Source organism: Furipterus horrens, unplaced genomic scaffold, assembly GCF_987537825.1.
Source record: "Furipterus horrens unplaced genomic scaffold, mFurHor1.1.pri manual_scaffold_1, whole genome shotgun sequence".
Classification (NCBI taxonomy): Eukaryota; Metazoa; Chordata; class Mammalia; order Chiroptera; family Furipteridae; genus Furipterus; species Furipterus horrens.
In genome coordinates this window covers 1,127,627-1,142,631 of record NW_028327171.1, presented here as the reverse complement: position 1 = coordinate 1,142,631, position 15,005 = coordinate 1,127,627, and the positions used below count along the sequence as shown (strand labels likewise).

General features: G+C 59.7%; 1 protein-coding gene across 1 annotated transcript in view; it reads left to right on the top strand.

Moving 5' to 3' along the window:
- Window positions 1-15,005, top strand: part of TIAM1 (TIAM Rac1 associated GEF 1) — an 84,693-nt gene that overhangs the window by 35,123 nt on the left and 34,565 nt on the right. The window contains 3 exon segments of the mRNA XM_090271355.1: window positions 1,470-1,640; window positions 6,840-6,944; window positions 13,965-14,046. Coding sequence (XP_090127481.1) covers window positions 1,470-1,640; window positions 6,840-6,944; window positions 13,965-14,046 — 358 coding nt within the window.

Below are 15,005 nucleotides of genomic sequence, written 5' to 3'. Positions count from 1 at the left end.
AGACGGCTCCTGGATTCTGTCCTCACGGATTCAGAGGCGGCGGTCCCTGGAAATAGCCGTCCGCGGCTTTCTCTCTGCGCCTGTCTGTCTCTGATGAGTTTAAGTCGCTGACCTGTTACAATCCCGGCAAAGCAGCCATTTCTGGAGTCAGCTGGTTCCTCCTGCCCTGCCCTCGTCCCCGCACCTCCAAGGCTGGGTGGGGCGTCCTCTCCAGGCATGGGCGCTGGAAACTGCAGAGGTTTCCTGTTGGATTTCTGTGTTACTCCCCCCCCCCAAGATCCTTCTCTAGCCCCAGGAGCACTTTGTGTGGCCCTCGGCCTGACCCAGAGCCGCAGGGGCACCTGCTGACCGCGGCGCGGGGCCGGGGGTTCTCAGCTACAGACGGAGACTCGGGCCCGCCGACTGCTTTGGACGCTTCCTCTCCCGGGGGCAGTTCATCTGCGAAGCCGACCCACTCAGAGGCGGGTGGAAGCGTCTCCCAGTCGGACTTGGGCTAGTCGTCCGCACAAGAGCTGCTCACCCTGCTCTGGGGTCTGCGTGTCCGTGTGTGGACGCGTGGATGGGACCCCTCAGCCTTTGTTTGGGAATCTGCTTCCGGTTGTGATTCGCGGGTGCCGGCCTGTTTTGGGTCGTCTGGTGGGGGGGGCTGCCCCGCGGTGGCCGGGCTTCGCACCAGGCCTCCGGCTGCTCACTGGGCGCGTGTCCAGAGTCCGTGTTGTTTTCACAATGAGGCCAGGCCCCAGTTTCACGCGTCCACGGAGCGATTCCTGCTTCAGGGGTTGAACGTGCTTCAAGCCAACCAGCTGCGGAGCGTGAGCTCGAGACGCATCTCCCGCCCTGTGGACTGGGTGCTGGGGGCCCTCGGGCAGGGCCGGGGAGGCCGGGGCGTGGCAGCAGCCCCAGGCGTGTCCTCGAGGCTCCCGGCCTCGTCTGGGACGTGGGGCCGGCCCTCCCAGGGTTGTGCCAGGGCCCTGTCCCAGCGCGAGGGCGGCGCCTGCCGCTGGCAGCCCTCAGCCCTTCAGCGCCATCTTCTCTGTGCAGGCCCGCGGGCCTCGCTGTCACCTTTGACCACAGTGTGAGCTGGTGAGTGTGAGCTCACAGGCAGCCGTTCTTGCTGTAGGAGCTCCCCTCTGAGAGTGGAGCGGGCTCCAGGGAGAGCCGGCCGCAGGAGCCGAGCTCAGGGGGCTCATCAGCGCGCGCGCGTGCCCCCGCCCCGCTATATTTCGTACCCACTCGTCCACGCAGGCCCGCCTGTGCCTGTCCTTGACCAGGTGTGAGCCCGGGCCCCACGTCCGCCCGCCCTGCCCACAGCGCTCCTTCCTCTCCCCGGCGTGGCCTTTGTCCTTCACCGTCGCTGCCTCCTTCGCTTTGGGCCCTTTTCCTGGGACCGGTCATCGCCGTGCGCTCTGGGGCCCGGGGGCGGTGGACACCGGCCGCCGCCGCCCCGCTCACGTGGCCTCTCGTTGCAGATGGAGAAGGAGCTGGGCCTGCCCGGCGTCCACCAGCACAACCCCGACTGCGACATCTGGGTCCACGAGTACTTCACGCCGTCCTGGTTCTGTCTGCCCAACAACCAGCCTGTTCTGACGGTCGTCCGGCCGGGAGACACCGCCCGGGACACGCTGGAGCTGATCTGCAAGGTAGGCGGCTGCCGGGGCTCGTGCGCTGGAGGAGCGCGGAGGAGCCTGGGGTCTCGGCGCCACGGCGTGTCCCGCGCTCCGGCTCCCTGGCGGTCGGCGCGGTGGAGTGGGTCCTTCACCCGGAGAGGCCACGGCCTTTCATGTCTAAGGAGCGTCTCTCGATCCGTGCGTTTGATTTGTAACGAGCCCACGATGTGCGTCACGTGCTCCTTGCGACCTTCGTTAGGAAGTGAGGTCGGGAGCCCTCTTCCCCACAGACTGTGGGGCCTCAGCCCTGCAGCCCGCTGTGCACGTGCCCACGCACACGCATGTGTGACAGTGTCACACACATGCAGTGCTGGTGACCTGAGCAGTAACGGACACGCCACAGGTGTCTTCAGTGCAAAACTGAAATAAACCCAAGTCTGACGTCCGGAACGGGAAATTCCTCTTCCTTTGGACACAGATGAGCGTTTTTTTGTTTTTTTGTGATAAATGATTGAGCTGGAGAGACATCTGTGTCCCTCTCAGGTGAGCCGGGTTCGTCTCCTCCCCCTGAAGGGGGCTTGGGCGGCCGGCCTTGGAGCGGGGAGCGGACAGGCAGTCCCACCTTGTCGTGCCCTCAGGCCTGGGAAGGAGCGGGGCCCCCCTTGGATGGGGAAGGGGAGGCTCCGAGGGCCTCCCACAGTCGGGTGCAAAGGAGGGGCCCCCTTCTCTCTGCTCCAGATGTGGGTGCACCCCCGGGTGCCTGGAGGGTGGTCACGGACCTGTCAGAGCCGGGTCAGCATCAGGAACGACTCGGTCCAGGAGGAAGGTCTGTGGGTCCATCCTCACGGGAGCGACGCGGTCTTCCTTGGGGCCAGAGAGGGGGCGTGGGGAAGGCTTCTGTCCTGGAAGAAGCGGGTGGGCGCGGGGACATGCTGAGGACCTCCTCGATCCGACGGCGTCCTGTGGACATGGAGGAGCTCACGCTCCCTCAGCCGGTACCTCTGTCCCAGAATTCTGCACTCAGCAGCTTCTGCGTTATTTCAGACACCCCCAGGGCCTGTGCAGAGAGCAGAACGTGGCTCTTTCCGGGAGCAGAGGGGGTGCCCCGTCTCCTGGGTAGACGTCGGGGGAGGCAGGCCGGGCCGGCCGGCGTGAGGGGTCCGTGCGAACAGCACGTGCTCCGTGCTGTGAGTCCTTCAGGTGCTGGGAGCTCGCTTTTTGAAGATAATGGTATTTTTTGTTCACAGCTTTTTGTTTTAATTACTGTACAAAATTGGCCTCCTGGGGACTTCTGCCGTCTTTAATTTATAGATGAGTCCTGCCCTTCACGGAGCATGAACACTCCGCGGAGCAGTGCAGGCTGCTCGGAGCCCTGGCCAGGGTGCCGGGGGCCGGGCTGCAGCCGGGGGCGGCGGGGGCCGGCGGGGGGCGTCGGGGGCCGGGCTGCACCTGGGGGTGCCGGGGGCTGGCGGAGTTCTCCATTAACGTGATTGGTGGGGAATTGCCCCCTTTTAGAGACTTGTCAGGGAGTTGGGAGTACCACATGCCCTGCAGCCGGCCCCTCTCGGGGGGCCACCCCTGTCGCGGGGAAGGCTTTGCTGCCTCACGAGGGCACACGCCCCTCTCACCACAAAAGGTCATGGCACCCAGTTTTCCCTGGATCCTCAGCTCGTTCTCCCAAAACTTAGAAACAAAGACAGAGACCGGATGGAGTGGAACAAGCTTATGTCTCGTGAGCTGAGAAAGGAGAACTCTGGGTGTCCTGGAAGCACCGGTGGCCTCTGGGGACGCAGCCCGGTGGGGTAACTTGTGCCACAGCCGGCGCCGCGCTGGGGAGCCCGTTGCAGTCGCTGACGGAGCCGGTTTTATCCCCGAGAGGATAAAAGACACGGAGGAACAGTGGTCCGGGCTTTTCATGATTTAATCGGTGGAGAGCGTCGTGTTTCTGTGTCTTGGAGGAGGGTCTGAGAGCCTCAGAGGCGGCTGTCAGGACGTCTCCTTTGTTTCCTTGCTGTGGCTCCGTGCGGGCGACAGATGCCGCCTCTGACATTGCGCATCGGTCCCTTTGTTCTGCCTCTGCATCCAGCCCGCCCTGTTCCTGCCCTCTGACCCACGTCATGTCATGCCACGTCACGTCACGTCACGTCACTGCCATGCGGCCCGGGCTCCCGACCTACATTCCCCGTGTGCTGTGGGTGCCACAGGAGTGACTGGCGCTGAACAGCACGGTGGCCGTGTCAGCCAGGGTTTGGGTACTTTCTGGTCGTTGCAGGTAATACTGTAATTGCAAAAAAAATTCCTGCATTCACGGCCCTGTCGTCACGCGTGTGTGAACGTAGGGTCAGTTTTATGTCAGGGCTTCCCTGGGGGCCCGGGGCTTTGGGTCGTCTAATAATCACTGACATGTGGGAGCTCACAAGGCCCCCTTGAAGGGGAGGGGGTGGTGTGTGGGGCCCTTGGTGTGTGCGCCCGTGTTTCCGTGCGTGGTCCCCGCACACGCACGCGCCGACGCCCCGAGCGGGTGGACGGAAGGGAGCACGTGAGCAGAAATGGAGACCCGCAGCCTGTCTCACTCGGCTCAGACTGGGTCCTGAAGAGCTCTGCGTTGGGCGTGACCGTTGCGTCCACCAGCGCCGTCGAGGTGAGATGCAGGTCTGCAGGCCGCGCCGGCTGAGCTGAGTCCTGCCCTCGAGGTCCAGTCTGCGCGGCGCCGCCCCGTCGCGAACCCGCTGCGATCTGAGGGCCCGGCGCCACTTCCCCACGGGCAGGTGTGACCCGCTCAGGTTTGTCTCCGCTGAGCTGCTCCCGAGTCACCGATATTTCTGGGCGTTGACAAGCCTGAAGCCGGCCAGGCGCTCGGAACGACGCTGAGGGCGCCACTGCCGCTGGGGACGCTCCCCCCCCCGGCGCTGTGCTGTGAACACGGGGTCGCTCCGCCTGCTCGGTCGCCGACTCGCAGATGCCGGAGGTGTATGAAGCTCTTCCTTGGAGCTCCGATGACCTGATGCTGGTTCTTCAGGGTTTTCCCTGACGTGACACCGGCCGCAGCTCACGGGGACGTGTAACAAAGACGCATTTACCAACGGCGCCACGTGGCGGCGGCGACGGCGGCATGGTGACACAGTGTCACGTGTTCAGGGTGACTTCTTACCGCCCAGGCCGGGGGCTCCCGGGTTACAAGACCGTCGCGGTTTTTACGCGTTGCACGCGCTCACTTTTAATTTTCGAAGTTGTGCAGATGCAGCTGTAACGGCAGGGACAGCGTGGGGGCGGGGCTGGGGAGAGCCGCCCTCAGCACCCGGTCTCCTCGCTGTCGCTCGCTGGGAGGCGGGCCCCTGGCAGGCCCCCTGTGGCCGCACTGTGTGTATGGCAGTGACAGGGGGTGATGGGGCCCTCCAGTCTCACCAGGACACCCCAGAGCTCGGTGGCTGACCGTGGCCCACCCCCCATGAGGCATCAGGACTGGAGGCTGGTTGCTGGGCGTGTCCCTGGGTTTTCTAACGGTGACTCCGGATTTCCAAGTGGCTTTGTTCCGCCACCAGAGCCCACTGGGTTCCACTTCCCTTTCCTCCCACCTCAGTCGGAACCAGCGGTTTGCCAGGGTTTTCGCTTCTGCTTCAGGACTCCAGCGAGGCCCGGGTGTGGGGACGCCCCCGGCTGCGTCCTGGGGGGTGCGTTTCTGCTGTCACGGCACCCTGCCCGGCTCGTCTGTGGGCTCAGCCGCTCTCCTGAGCAGCAGGTACCCCCACCCCTGCAGGTGCTCCTGCCTTGGGCTTCCCTGCGTGCCCGCCCCCCACTGTCCCTGGCAAGGGCGGTCGGTCTCTCGGACACTGGGCATCCTTGACCTTCAGAGCGGACAGTGCAGACTCTGCCGTGACTCCCGAGGACGCACACTGGGCTCCCCAGGACTCAGTACAGAAAACGCTTCCCCGTCCGGCCGGGTGTTCACGTGAGCTGACGTCCACGCTGCAGACCCGGCGGTGCCCATCCCGCCTGTGGGTTTACCAAAGGGCCCCTGTCCCCGCACACAGCCCTGCAACCGCGCCTGTGCCCCGGTCGCCCCGTTGTGTGTCTCACGCAGCGTCCGGCGCCCTTCAGAGTTTGTTCCCCTGTGATTCGGTGACCGTTGTGGAAACAATTATGGGGATATTCTTAGTTTGGCCTTAAAAACTTACTGCGGGAGGCAGGGAAGTAAAAAAGAGTATTAAGTGAGTGAAAAGTTAATTTTAGGTGGTTGGAGTAATTGTCCTCAGGAGAGCTTTGGGTGTGAAGGTGTTTGTGAAAAGTGTCACGCGTCTATGAGCGCGCAGAGGAGACGTGCCCCCGGCCTCTGTAATTGCCGCCACCCCCCCCCCCCCCCCGCCCGCCTGCCTCCGGGTTACGGTGGAAGCACAGTCCAGAGTCGTGTCTTTACCCAGCAGCCTTCAGGCTGAGCCTCCGAAAGAGGAGCCTGACCTGCTCCAAGCCCGTCCTGTCTGTGGCCCGCGGCGCGTCGCTACGGGGCTTTGGAAGAGCGTTTTCTTTCCTCCCTCGTCTTCCTGGCGGCCTTGGAGGTTGTTTATAGGACCACGGCGCTGCTGGTGCTCTGCCTGCACATGTTGTTCCAAGATAAATTGCTTCGGAGAGAGAAGGGAGTTCAGCTGGCCCGGCCCGGGCCACAGGGGAGGCCTGGGGATTTCAGCCCGCGGCTATTTTTAGGGTCATTTCCTTTGGGCGTTTCCGAGGTCGGCGCGGGTGTGTGCGCTGCCCCCGGGGGCCGCCCTCGAGTGGATAGAAGTCCGTCCAGAGTCGGACTGTCTGCTCTTCACACAGACTCGCTGGCAGAGGAACTCTCGGCAGCTGTCCCCTGTCCCCACGCGGCCGGAACCGCGTCCCTGGCACAGCTTCTCTTCGTCACTGTCAGGCCTTCCTGGCCGTGCCTGTCACTCTGTGCTCTGACCAGCTCTGTGTGTCTGGAGCATGTTGGTGGGCCTGCTCGGTGGGGCGGCCTTTGTTGCGAAGCCTGTGGAAGGCTGACGTGACTCAGAGGCAGAAGTGAGTCACCAGCGGCCATGGGTGTCAGTAATGTGTTCAAGGGAAACTCTTCTAGGGTTTTAGGTGTAAACATTTTAGAAGCCTTACCCCCCACCCCCATAACAGTCTCGATGGCTCCCGGGGACCGCGTGCTGTGTCCGTGCACACACGTGACCCCTGTCCGCTGCTGAACGTCTTCTCTTCTTCCTCTCGTCCCAGGCGCACCGGCTGGATCCCTCGGCTCATTACCTGCGCCTGAAGTTCCTCATCGAGAACCACGCCCAGCACTACGTGCCGCGGCCCGAGGAGGACGTCTACGAGCTGGTAATGCCTGCGACTTGTCCAGGCCACGCTGCAGGCTCTGTTTACATGATCTGTGTGGCCCTGCTCATGGGGGTTGGTGAGGCTCTAAAACAAACAAATGAGCCTTGCGGAAGTGCGGCGCTGGGGGTGCGGGGCGGGGGGCTCCCCATACGGCCTTTCCCGAGTGGAAACGCTGCCTCAGTTTGTCAAGGCTCCGAGGGATGGAAGCCCCGAGCTGCCCTTGGGGACAATTCCCAGCCTTCCCGGTGGCCACCCAGCGCTTTGCCTTCATTTGGTGACTCAGAGGTCAGCCTCCTGCCGTCAGGAAAACGGCGCCACCTCCGGTTTTGTGGGACGTCCCGCCTGCGTGTCCTGTGGGAGGGACGCTGCCATTTAACCCGGTGTCCCAGCCTTTGGTCGTGGCGCTTGCACAGAGCCCTGGGACATGGGTTTACGTCTTGGGTTTCACCGGGGATTGAGTTCTTGACCACCTCTGGGGCTTTCTTTGACTCGACTGCTCCCTGATGAGGTGCTGGCCAAACAGGGAGGAGCCGACGTAGATTTCCAGGATTTCGTCAGGAGCAGAGTTAACGGTTCCCACAGCAGGTGCTCAGTGAGTGGTTGCTCTGGTCACAAAGTAGGGGCGCGTCCCTGGCTTGTGAGCCCAGGGGTGTCTTTCCAGTCCCAGGAAGGGGACCTTGGGAGCAGGGCGTGTCTGTCCTGGAGTTTGTCCGGCCCTGCTGGGCTCAGGCGTCCCTCCCGGGCCACCAAGCCGCCTGCCTGGGCGCAGACACATGTACGGAGCTGGGGGGCCCGCAGGAAGCAGAACTAACAGCCCGAACCGCGGGAGTCCCCGTCTGAGAAGGAGGGGAACGTGCGGTTTAAAACTTAGTAGGAATTCTATTTTTAGTCAACTTTTTGGACGTGTACTGAACACACAAGAAAACTCGCTGGTTTTAAGCGCCCAGTGGACTGAGTTCTGACGCATGAATAGTCGTGACCTAGAAAGTCTCTGTTCTCCTGTGAAGTGTCCCCGTGCCCCTTAAAATACTGTGAGTGAAACACGTGACAGGGGGTGTTGTTTGAGACACTCCCGTCACGTCTTACATGGGAGACCGAAGTGATGAGTCCGTGTCAGCTGCTGCTGGAGTCCGTGAGGGTCAGTAGGGGGGTGGCCGGGGACGGAGCGGCCGACTGAGCTTTGCCTCGGCTCAGGGGAGAGCCCGGGCGTGGCCCTCTGAGCGGGGAGGCCCTGCGTCCTTACGCAGAAGGGGAACTGCTCCGCGGAGGCCCCGGCAGAGCTGCTAGAGCCACACTGTGCGTCCTGGGGTCAGGGCCCCCCGCCCTCCAGGATGGGTCAGCGCTGCGCACCTCCCTGACCTTCCTGTGCGGCGCGAAGCAGCCACTGGGGACGTGGTGTTGCGATCGTGTTACTATTTTTTAGTGCTGGCCACTGTGTGGTCTCCCCCACTGAGGGGACCAAGTGCTTGTCCACGGACGCTGTGCAGGGGTGACACGCACCACGTAGGAAGGAATCTGTAACCCAGAGCCCAGGGTGTTCTTTCGTGACTGTTGCCAGCGGTCCCCGTGCAGAGGTCCTGGGGGCGCCGATGCCACCGCCCAGACGGCACCTCGATTTTGCCAAGGTCCTTAACGTTTGGATTCTCGGGTGCCTTTGGCCGCCCGGCGCCGCCTCTGAACCCCACCTCAGAGTCGCGTTTTCAGTGGCCGGAAATAAAGTTCGTGGCGTTACCTGCGTTATCAAAAACATTTTTTAAATGATGGTAATACAAGTGCTTACCTGTCGCCTCATTGACTAGCTAGACCCGGCGGCAGGCCCGACTGCTGCCGTGGACGTGGGCAGTGATGGGCGGGAGCCGCAGGCAGACGTGTGCGCGGCGGGGACCTGGGGCTGGAAGGAGCTGGTCTCTCTCTGCGACAAGCTCGCGGTCCTGCGGGTGCCGCTGTGCCTGCTGCCCGAGTGCGTTCCCGGCTGACGTGACGCTGAGCTTCACTCGCGGGTCAGGTTCCCGTGTTTCACTGTCCCCGTCCCCGGGCCCCTTGAATGCCGCCCGTGGGTCCCTGTTTGCCCCCTGCTCCAGGGCATTAGCTGCAGGTCCGCCCTCCTGCTGCGGGGTTTCCAGGTGCGCGGCCTCCGGGGGCTGGTTGGGAGCGTGCGGGTGTTCCGTCTGCTGCTCCTCACTGACCACGCACGGGCCGCGCACGGCCACCGCTGTTAGCTTGTGACGGACTGGGGACGCTCGCTGGTGTTTGAAGTCATGTCCTTGAAAATGACCTGTTTATCAATGACTGTCCCCAGATATCTTATGTTCTAGTACTGGCTTTTCTAAAAGCCATGTAAAATGTGTTTTTTTTCCCCCCAATTTTATTTTTATTTATTTTTAGAGAGAGGGGAAGGGAAGAAGGAGGAGGAGAGGGAGACAAATATCAATTTGTGGTTGCTTCTTGCCTGCCCCCAACTGGGGACCTGACCCACATCCCAGGCCTGTGCCCTGACTGGGAACCGAACCGGTGACCCTTTGGTTCGCAGGCCGGTGCTCAGTCCACTGGCCACACCAGCTGGGGCCTGAAGTGTGTTTTTCTTCCAGTGACAGCTGGGAGTGAAGAGCTTACAGAAGCCCCGACTGAGCGGCTCATCCGTCCAGCAGACGTATCAGCACGTACTGTGTGCCGGGCACCAGGGCAGCCGCTCTGGGTTCCGGGACACGCACAGAACGATCTCTGCTCTGCTAAAAGCAACGTGCGAGCTTGGGGAGACAGATCTAAAGCGTGTGAACACGTGTGGCGCTTTAGGGATGTGGGGAGAGGGGAGCACCGGACCCAGGGGTTCTGCTCTCTCAGACGTGACGCTTGGATGGAGCTGCCTGAGCCACAGAGGTGTTGTTTGGGAGGGAGGTGTCGGGGGCGCAGGAGTGAGGGGCGGCGCAGGCCCTGCCCCGGGGTGTCTAGGTGAGAAGGGGCGTCTTGGGCGAGGCGGGACATGGTTAATTCAGCTCTACTAGCTCGCGGCGGCTGGCGTGTTGCCCGTGGCCCGCAGGGCAGGCTGTGCGTGACAGTGGCGCTGGCCGAGGTGCCCACGGGAGGCGTGAACAGAAAGGGCCGCACCCGGGCCGCAGCTCAGGTACCGGCGTGATCAGTTGTTCCTTCTAGTCCGATGCCCCCTTAGCCCGGCTTTGCAGACAGGGAGGCGCGCAGCGTCACGGATCCGATAAAACACAGGGCGCGGGCGTGAGGCCCTCTGTCAGGCGTTTGTGCGTGAAGTGGCGGAACTGCCAAAGGGCCCGTTTCAGATACTGGGGTACATGGAAAATGCACTTGGAAACACAGACCCTTCTAGACATTGTGTGCATTTCAGTGGTGCTGCTCCCTGATCTGAACTTCAGCCTCAGGCCGTGTTGCGGCTTCGGGGCCTGTCTGCATGGCTCTCAGTTAGTCGTCTGCGGCTTCCCAGCCCGAGGACCTCAGACCAGTCCCGAGGCAGGAGACTCCCTGCGACAGGACGGGACAGGACGGGAGAGGCGCTCACAAAGCTGAGCCTTTGGAAAACCCGGGACGTTCCGGAGGCTCTTGGAACAAGTGGGGATCCGCTGCCACCTAGAGGCAGGGAGAGGCTCGCAAGGAGAGCGGAAGAACGACGCCTAAGGCCCAAAATAGGATGAACACGCCCAGCGTTTTATTGGTCATCCTGTGGTCTTAAAAAGTCTATTGTAAACTTCACTGTATTTGGTATTTATAATGTTGGTGGCCATATTTTCTGAACTAAAGATCAGTATTATAATTGAAGCTTCTAATTTCAGAATTTATTTGTATGAAAAATATTTCTGAGGTATAACAGTAAAACTCCTTTGAGTCATGCTCTCCCTTTTAAGTATATTTTATTGATTATGTTGTCACAGTAGTCCCAATTCCCCCCCCCTTTGCTCCCCTCTGCCCAGTACCCCCCTTCCCTCCAGCAATCCCAACCCCCTTAGTTCATGTCCATGGGTCGTGCATATAAGTTCTTTGGCTTCACCCTTTCCTATATTATTCTTAACTCCACCTGTCTATTTTGTACCAACCGATTATGCTTCTTAGTCCCTGCACCATTTCCCCATTTCTCCCCCTCCCCCCTCCCAGCTGATCACCCTCCAAATGACCCCCACACCTATGATTCTGTTCCTGTTCTGGTTTGATTAGTTGGGTTTTGTCTTTATTTTTTAGATTCAGTTACTAATAGTTGTGAGTTTGTTGTCACTTTAATGTTCATAGTTTCTATTTTCTTATTCTTAAGTAAGTCCCTTTCACATTTCATGTAATAATGGGTTGGTGATGATGAGGTCCTTTAGCTTCACCTTGTCTGGGAAGCACTTCCTCTGCCCTTTATTCTAAATGATAGCTTTGCTGGATAGAGTAATCCTGGTTGTAGGTCTCTGCTTTTCGTCACATTGAATACTGCTTGTCAGTCCCTTCCTGCCTGCAAGTGTCCTCTGAGAAACCAGCTGATAGTGTTATAGGCATCCCCCTGTAGGTAACTCTCTGCTTTTCTCTTGCTGCTTTTAGGATTCTCTCTTTATCTTGAACCTTTGGCATTTTAATTATGGTGTGTCTTGGTGTGGTCCTCTTTGGGTCTAGCTTGTTTGGGACTCTCCGTGCTTCCTGGACTTGTACGTCTATTTCCTGTGCCAAATATGGGAAGTTTTCCTTCATTTTTTCACTTAAGCTTTCTATTTCTTTCTCTTCCTCTTCTCCTTCTGGCACCCCTATGATTCAGATGTTGGCACGTTTAAAGTTGTCCCAGAGGTTCCCAAGCCTCTCCTCATTTTTTTTCAGTTTTTGCTTCCTCATTCTGTACTGGTTGACTGTTTATTTCTTCCTTATGTTCCAAATCATTGATTTGAACCCTGGCTTCCTTCCCTTCACCACTGGTTTTGTGTGGATTTTCCTTCATTTCACTTAGCATAGCTTTCACTTCTTCTGTTATGCATTTGCCGTACTTAAGTATATCTGTCAAGCCTGTGAGCATCTTTATCACCAGTGCTTTGAACTCTGCGTCTGTTAGGTTGGCTATCACCTCGTCTGTTAGGTTGACTCTCCTCGTCTGTTAGGTTGGCTATCTCCTCATCGCTTAGTTCTCCCACTGGAACCTTGATCTGCTCCCTAATTTGGGCCATACTTCCTGTCTCCTCAACTTGACAGGCTCCTGTGTATGTTTGCTTCTGTGTCTTAGGTAGAGCTGTCACACCTGTCTGGATGAGTAATTGCTTCTTTATATCTTTCTTTGTTGGGCTTTCATGCAGTTCGATGTTCTGGTAGTCCTGGTTGTTTTTTTTGTTCTGAAGTAGATGTAATCCTTCTTATGGTTGTGGAAGGAGGCAGAGCATGTCTGCCTATGGCTCCATCTGGGCCAGAAGTCAAGTCGTGCTGTTAAGACATGGCATTTGGAGGGAGCTGCGTTACGTTCTGATGTGCAGAGGACTGGCCGTGTGGTCATGGTCGAGACCCCGCCTCCCTTGGCTTGCGGTTACAGGCCGTGTTCCAGTCTCCTGAACCCTCATCGTTATGGTGACCTGGGCTACCTGTCAGACGCCATAAAAAAGTGGACAGAGAGAAACCAGCCTTCTTTCCTCCTCGCCCAAAGGAGAGGAGATCTGACTGGATGGCTGTGCTGTCAGAGACGGGCCGGCTCCGACAGGCCCGAGACGCCTGCCCCGGGCGGCACTGAATGTGGCCTTGCCACTGCGGACGAGCCTTTGGCACCTTTATCTGTCTTTGGTTTCAGAGGTGGCTTGCGGCCTGCGCATGTGGGAAGGCTGTTCCCTTCACGGTGGTCTGGAGTCTCGGCAGGAGCGGCTGGGCCGAGTTTCAGTGCCGTGGGGCGGTCGCAGCGGGGGGCAGGGGCAAGGCTGGATGCTGCTACGCCGTCCTGGCCGTGCGTGCTCAGGGAGGACGGGCTTCCTCTGTGGCCGCGGCCTCTTCGGCTGTTGTGGGGCCGCTGCTGCATTAGGGGGCCTCCCTAAGTCACTGTCCCCGAGACAGCAGTGCCAGCCGTGCGGAGACCAGGCATTGATGACAGTCATTGAAACGAGACGTCCGGCTCCTCTGATCGCCTTCCTGGGCCTCCTGTTCTCTGGAGTTGGTCCGAGCGCGTCCCTAAGTTTTCTAGGGAAGATGGGTGCTGTCCGGTGGCCGAAAGAGGACACCCTCTGTCTGTCGTGAGTCATTATGGCCTGTTTGGTGCTGTGATTTGTCTCCACCTCCTTGTCCTGCGTGAACTTTGGGGGCAAATCGGTGTGTGAACAGCAGGAACGGAAGCCCGAGGCCCCTCCCGTTCCCACAGGTCCCATGCCAGCATCCTGGTGACCTCTTCCTGGTCTCGTTACTTTGGCATTTATTTAATTAACCTTTTATTGAGGCAGGTTGTATAATAACCTTGTTAGAGCGTCAGGGGCCCGGCATCACAGCTCAGAGCGTTATGCACCACAGTGTGCTCACCAGACGTCTGGTTTCTACCCGACCACTTCCTGGTTTTGTTTTCTTTTCTTTTTTCTTGTGATCCGCACCCGAGTCATTGATTTTCAGAGAGGAAAGGAGGGAGGGAGGAGGAGGGGCTGCAGAGAGACAGAGACAGAGACATCAGTTGGTTGCCTCTTGCATGCACCCCGACCCGGACGGAGCTTGCGACCCCTTGGTGTCCTGGGTGATGCTCCAGCCACCTCAGCCCCCTGGCCGAGGCCTGCTCCTGGTTTTACTGCGTTTGTTCCCAGTGCTGGCGACTTTTGATGCTTTAGGGTGAGGAAAGGCGTCTAGAGTCATACAGAGTTCTGTCGGGGACTGACGTGGAAATGGGAACTGTTGCTAAGTTTGGGGCATGAGTTACAAGTTCCTACTTTGGCTCTTAAGGAGTTGGATAGAAACACTGGGATGTGATGAAGATTTGCTTTCAAGCCTTGATCGTGAAAAAGCAGACTCACACAATGACGACTATTTCTGAGGTGCCACTTGTAATGAAATCCTAATTAGATTCTTCTCTGTAATTTTCAGCTGTACAAAGAAATTGAAATCTGTCCCAAAGTCACTCAGAACATCCAGATCGAGAAGTCAGATGCGGCCGGTGAGAACTATGGTACGTGCATTCTCCTTTGGTCTTTGGTCTTTTTCAAGTTAAAGCCGTTCTTGGGTGAGCACGCCCACACTTACCGTTCACCAAAACGCCTCCGGCCAGGGGTTCAGCCCAGGACCGCGGGGGGTCCCCAGTTCCGCTCACGGGGCTTTGACAGCAGCACCTGCAGGTGGCGCCGGCGGACCCTGAGTTCAGTTTGCGTGCAAGTCACGGCAACGGCCGCACCCCAGGGGCTAACCACAGACCGGGGGCCGCCGCCTCGTTCCGAACGCTGGAGGGAGGAAAACGTGACGTCATCAAGCCCACGGAACAAACGGAAGGATTGACATGCGCTTCTTGTCTCTTGCCCCTCCGCGCCCCTCAGCCACCAGAAGCCAGACAGACCGTGTTGTTGCAATTCCTGGGCACAGTCACGTGGGCGACTGGCTGCGGTCCCCTGGCTGCTCCGCTCAGCCACGCAGCCCCCGTCTCTGGGGGTCTCACACTGTCACCTGTCTGTCCCGGTCCCGTTCTGTCCCAGGGGCGGCACGCACCTCACTCTGAGCATCGGTGCTCCCGGGACCTGGGCCGAGCCCTCTGTTGGTTAAGCCGTTCCGGTGTCCGTGGGTGTCTGGCAGCCCGGCAATCGGGCGTGTCTCCTGGGCGGCCCTGCTCAGTGGCCGCCGTGTCCTTCATGGTCAAGACCATTGCTCGTGGTGTGGGCTGGCCTTCACCACGAGCTTGCGGGGGTGGGGAGTGGGCCCACGGGCGTCGCTCCCTCTGCCCCTGGGCAGCCGCCTTGGGCCAGGTAGCACCCGTGTGCCGGGGACTGGAGCGTTGCCGGCCGTCCGGAGGGAAGCGGCCTGACCGGACTGGACGCTGGGACCGCCACTGTTCCTCGGGCTCCTCCAGCTAGTGCAGCCGTAGCAGCTCCGTGCTTTCCCGGTGTGTTCGTGGGGGCTGGTTGGACCCCCTCCCCGAGG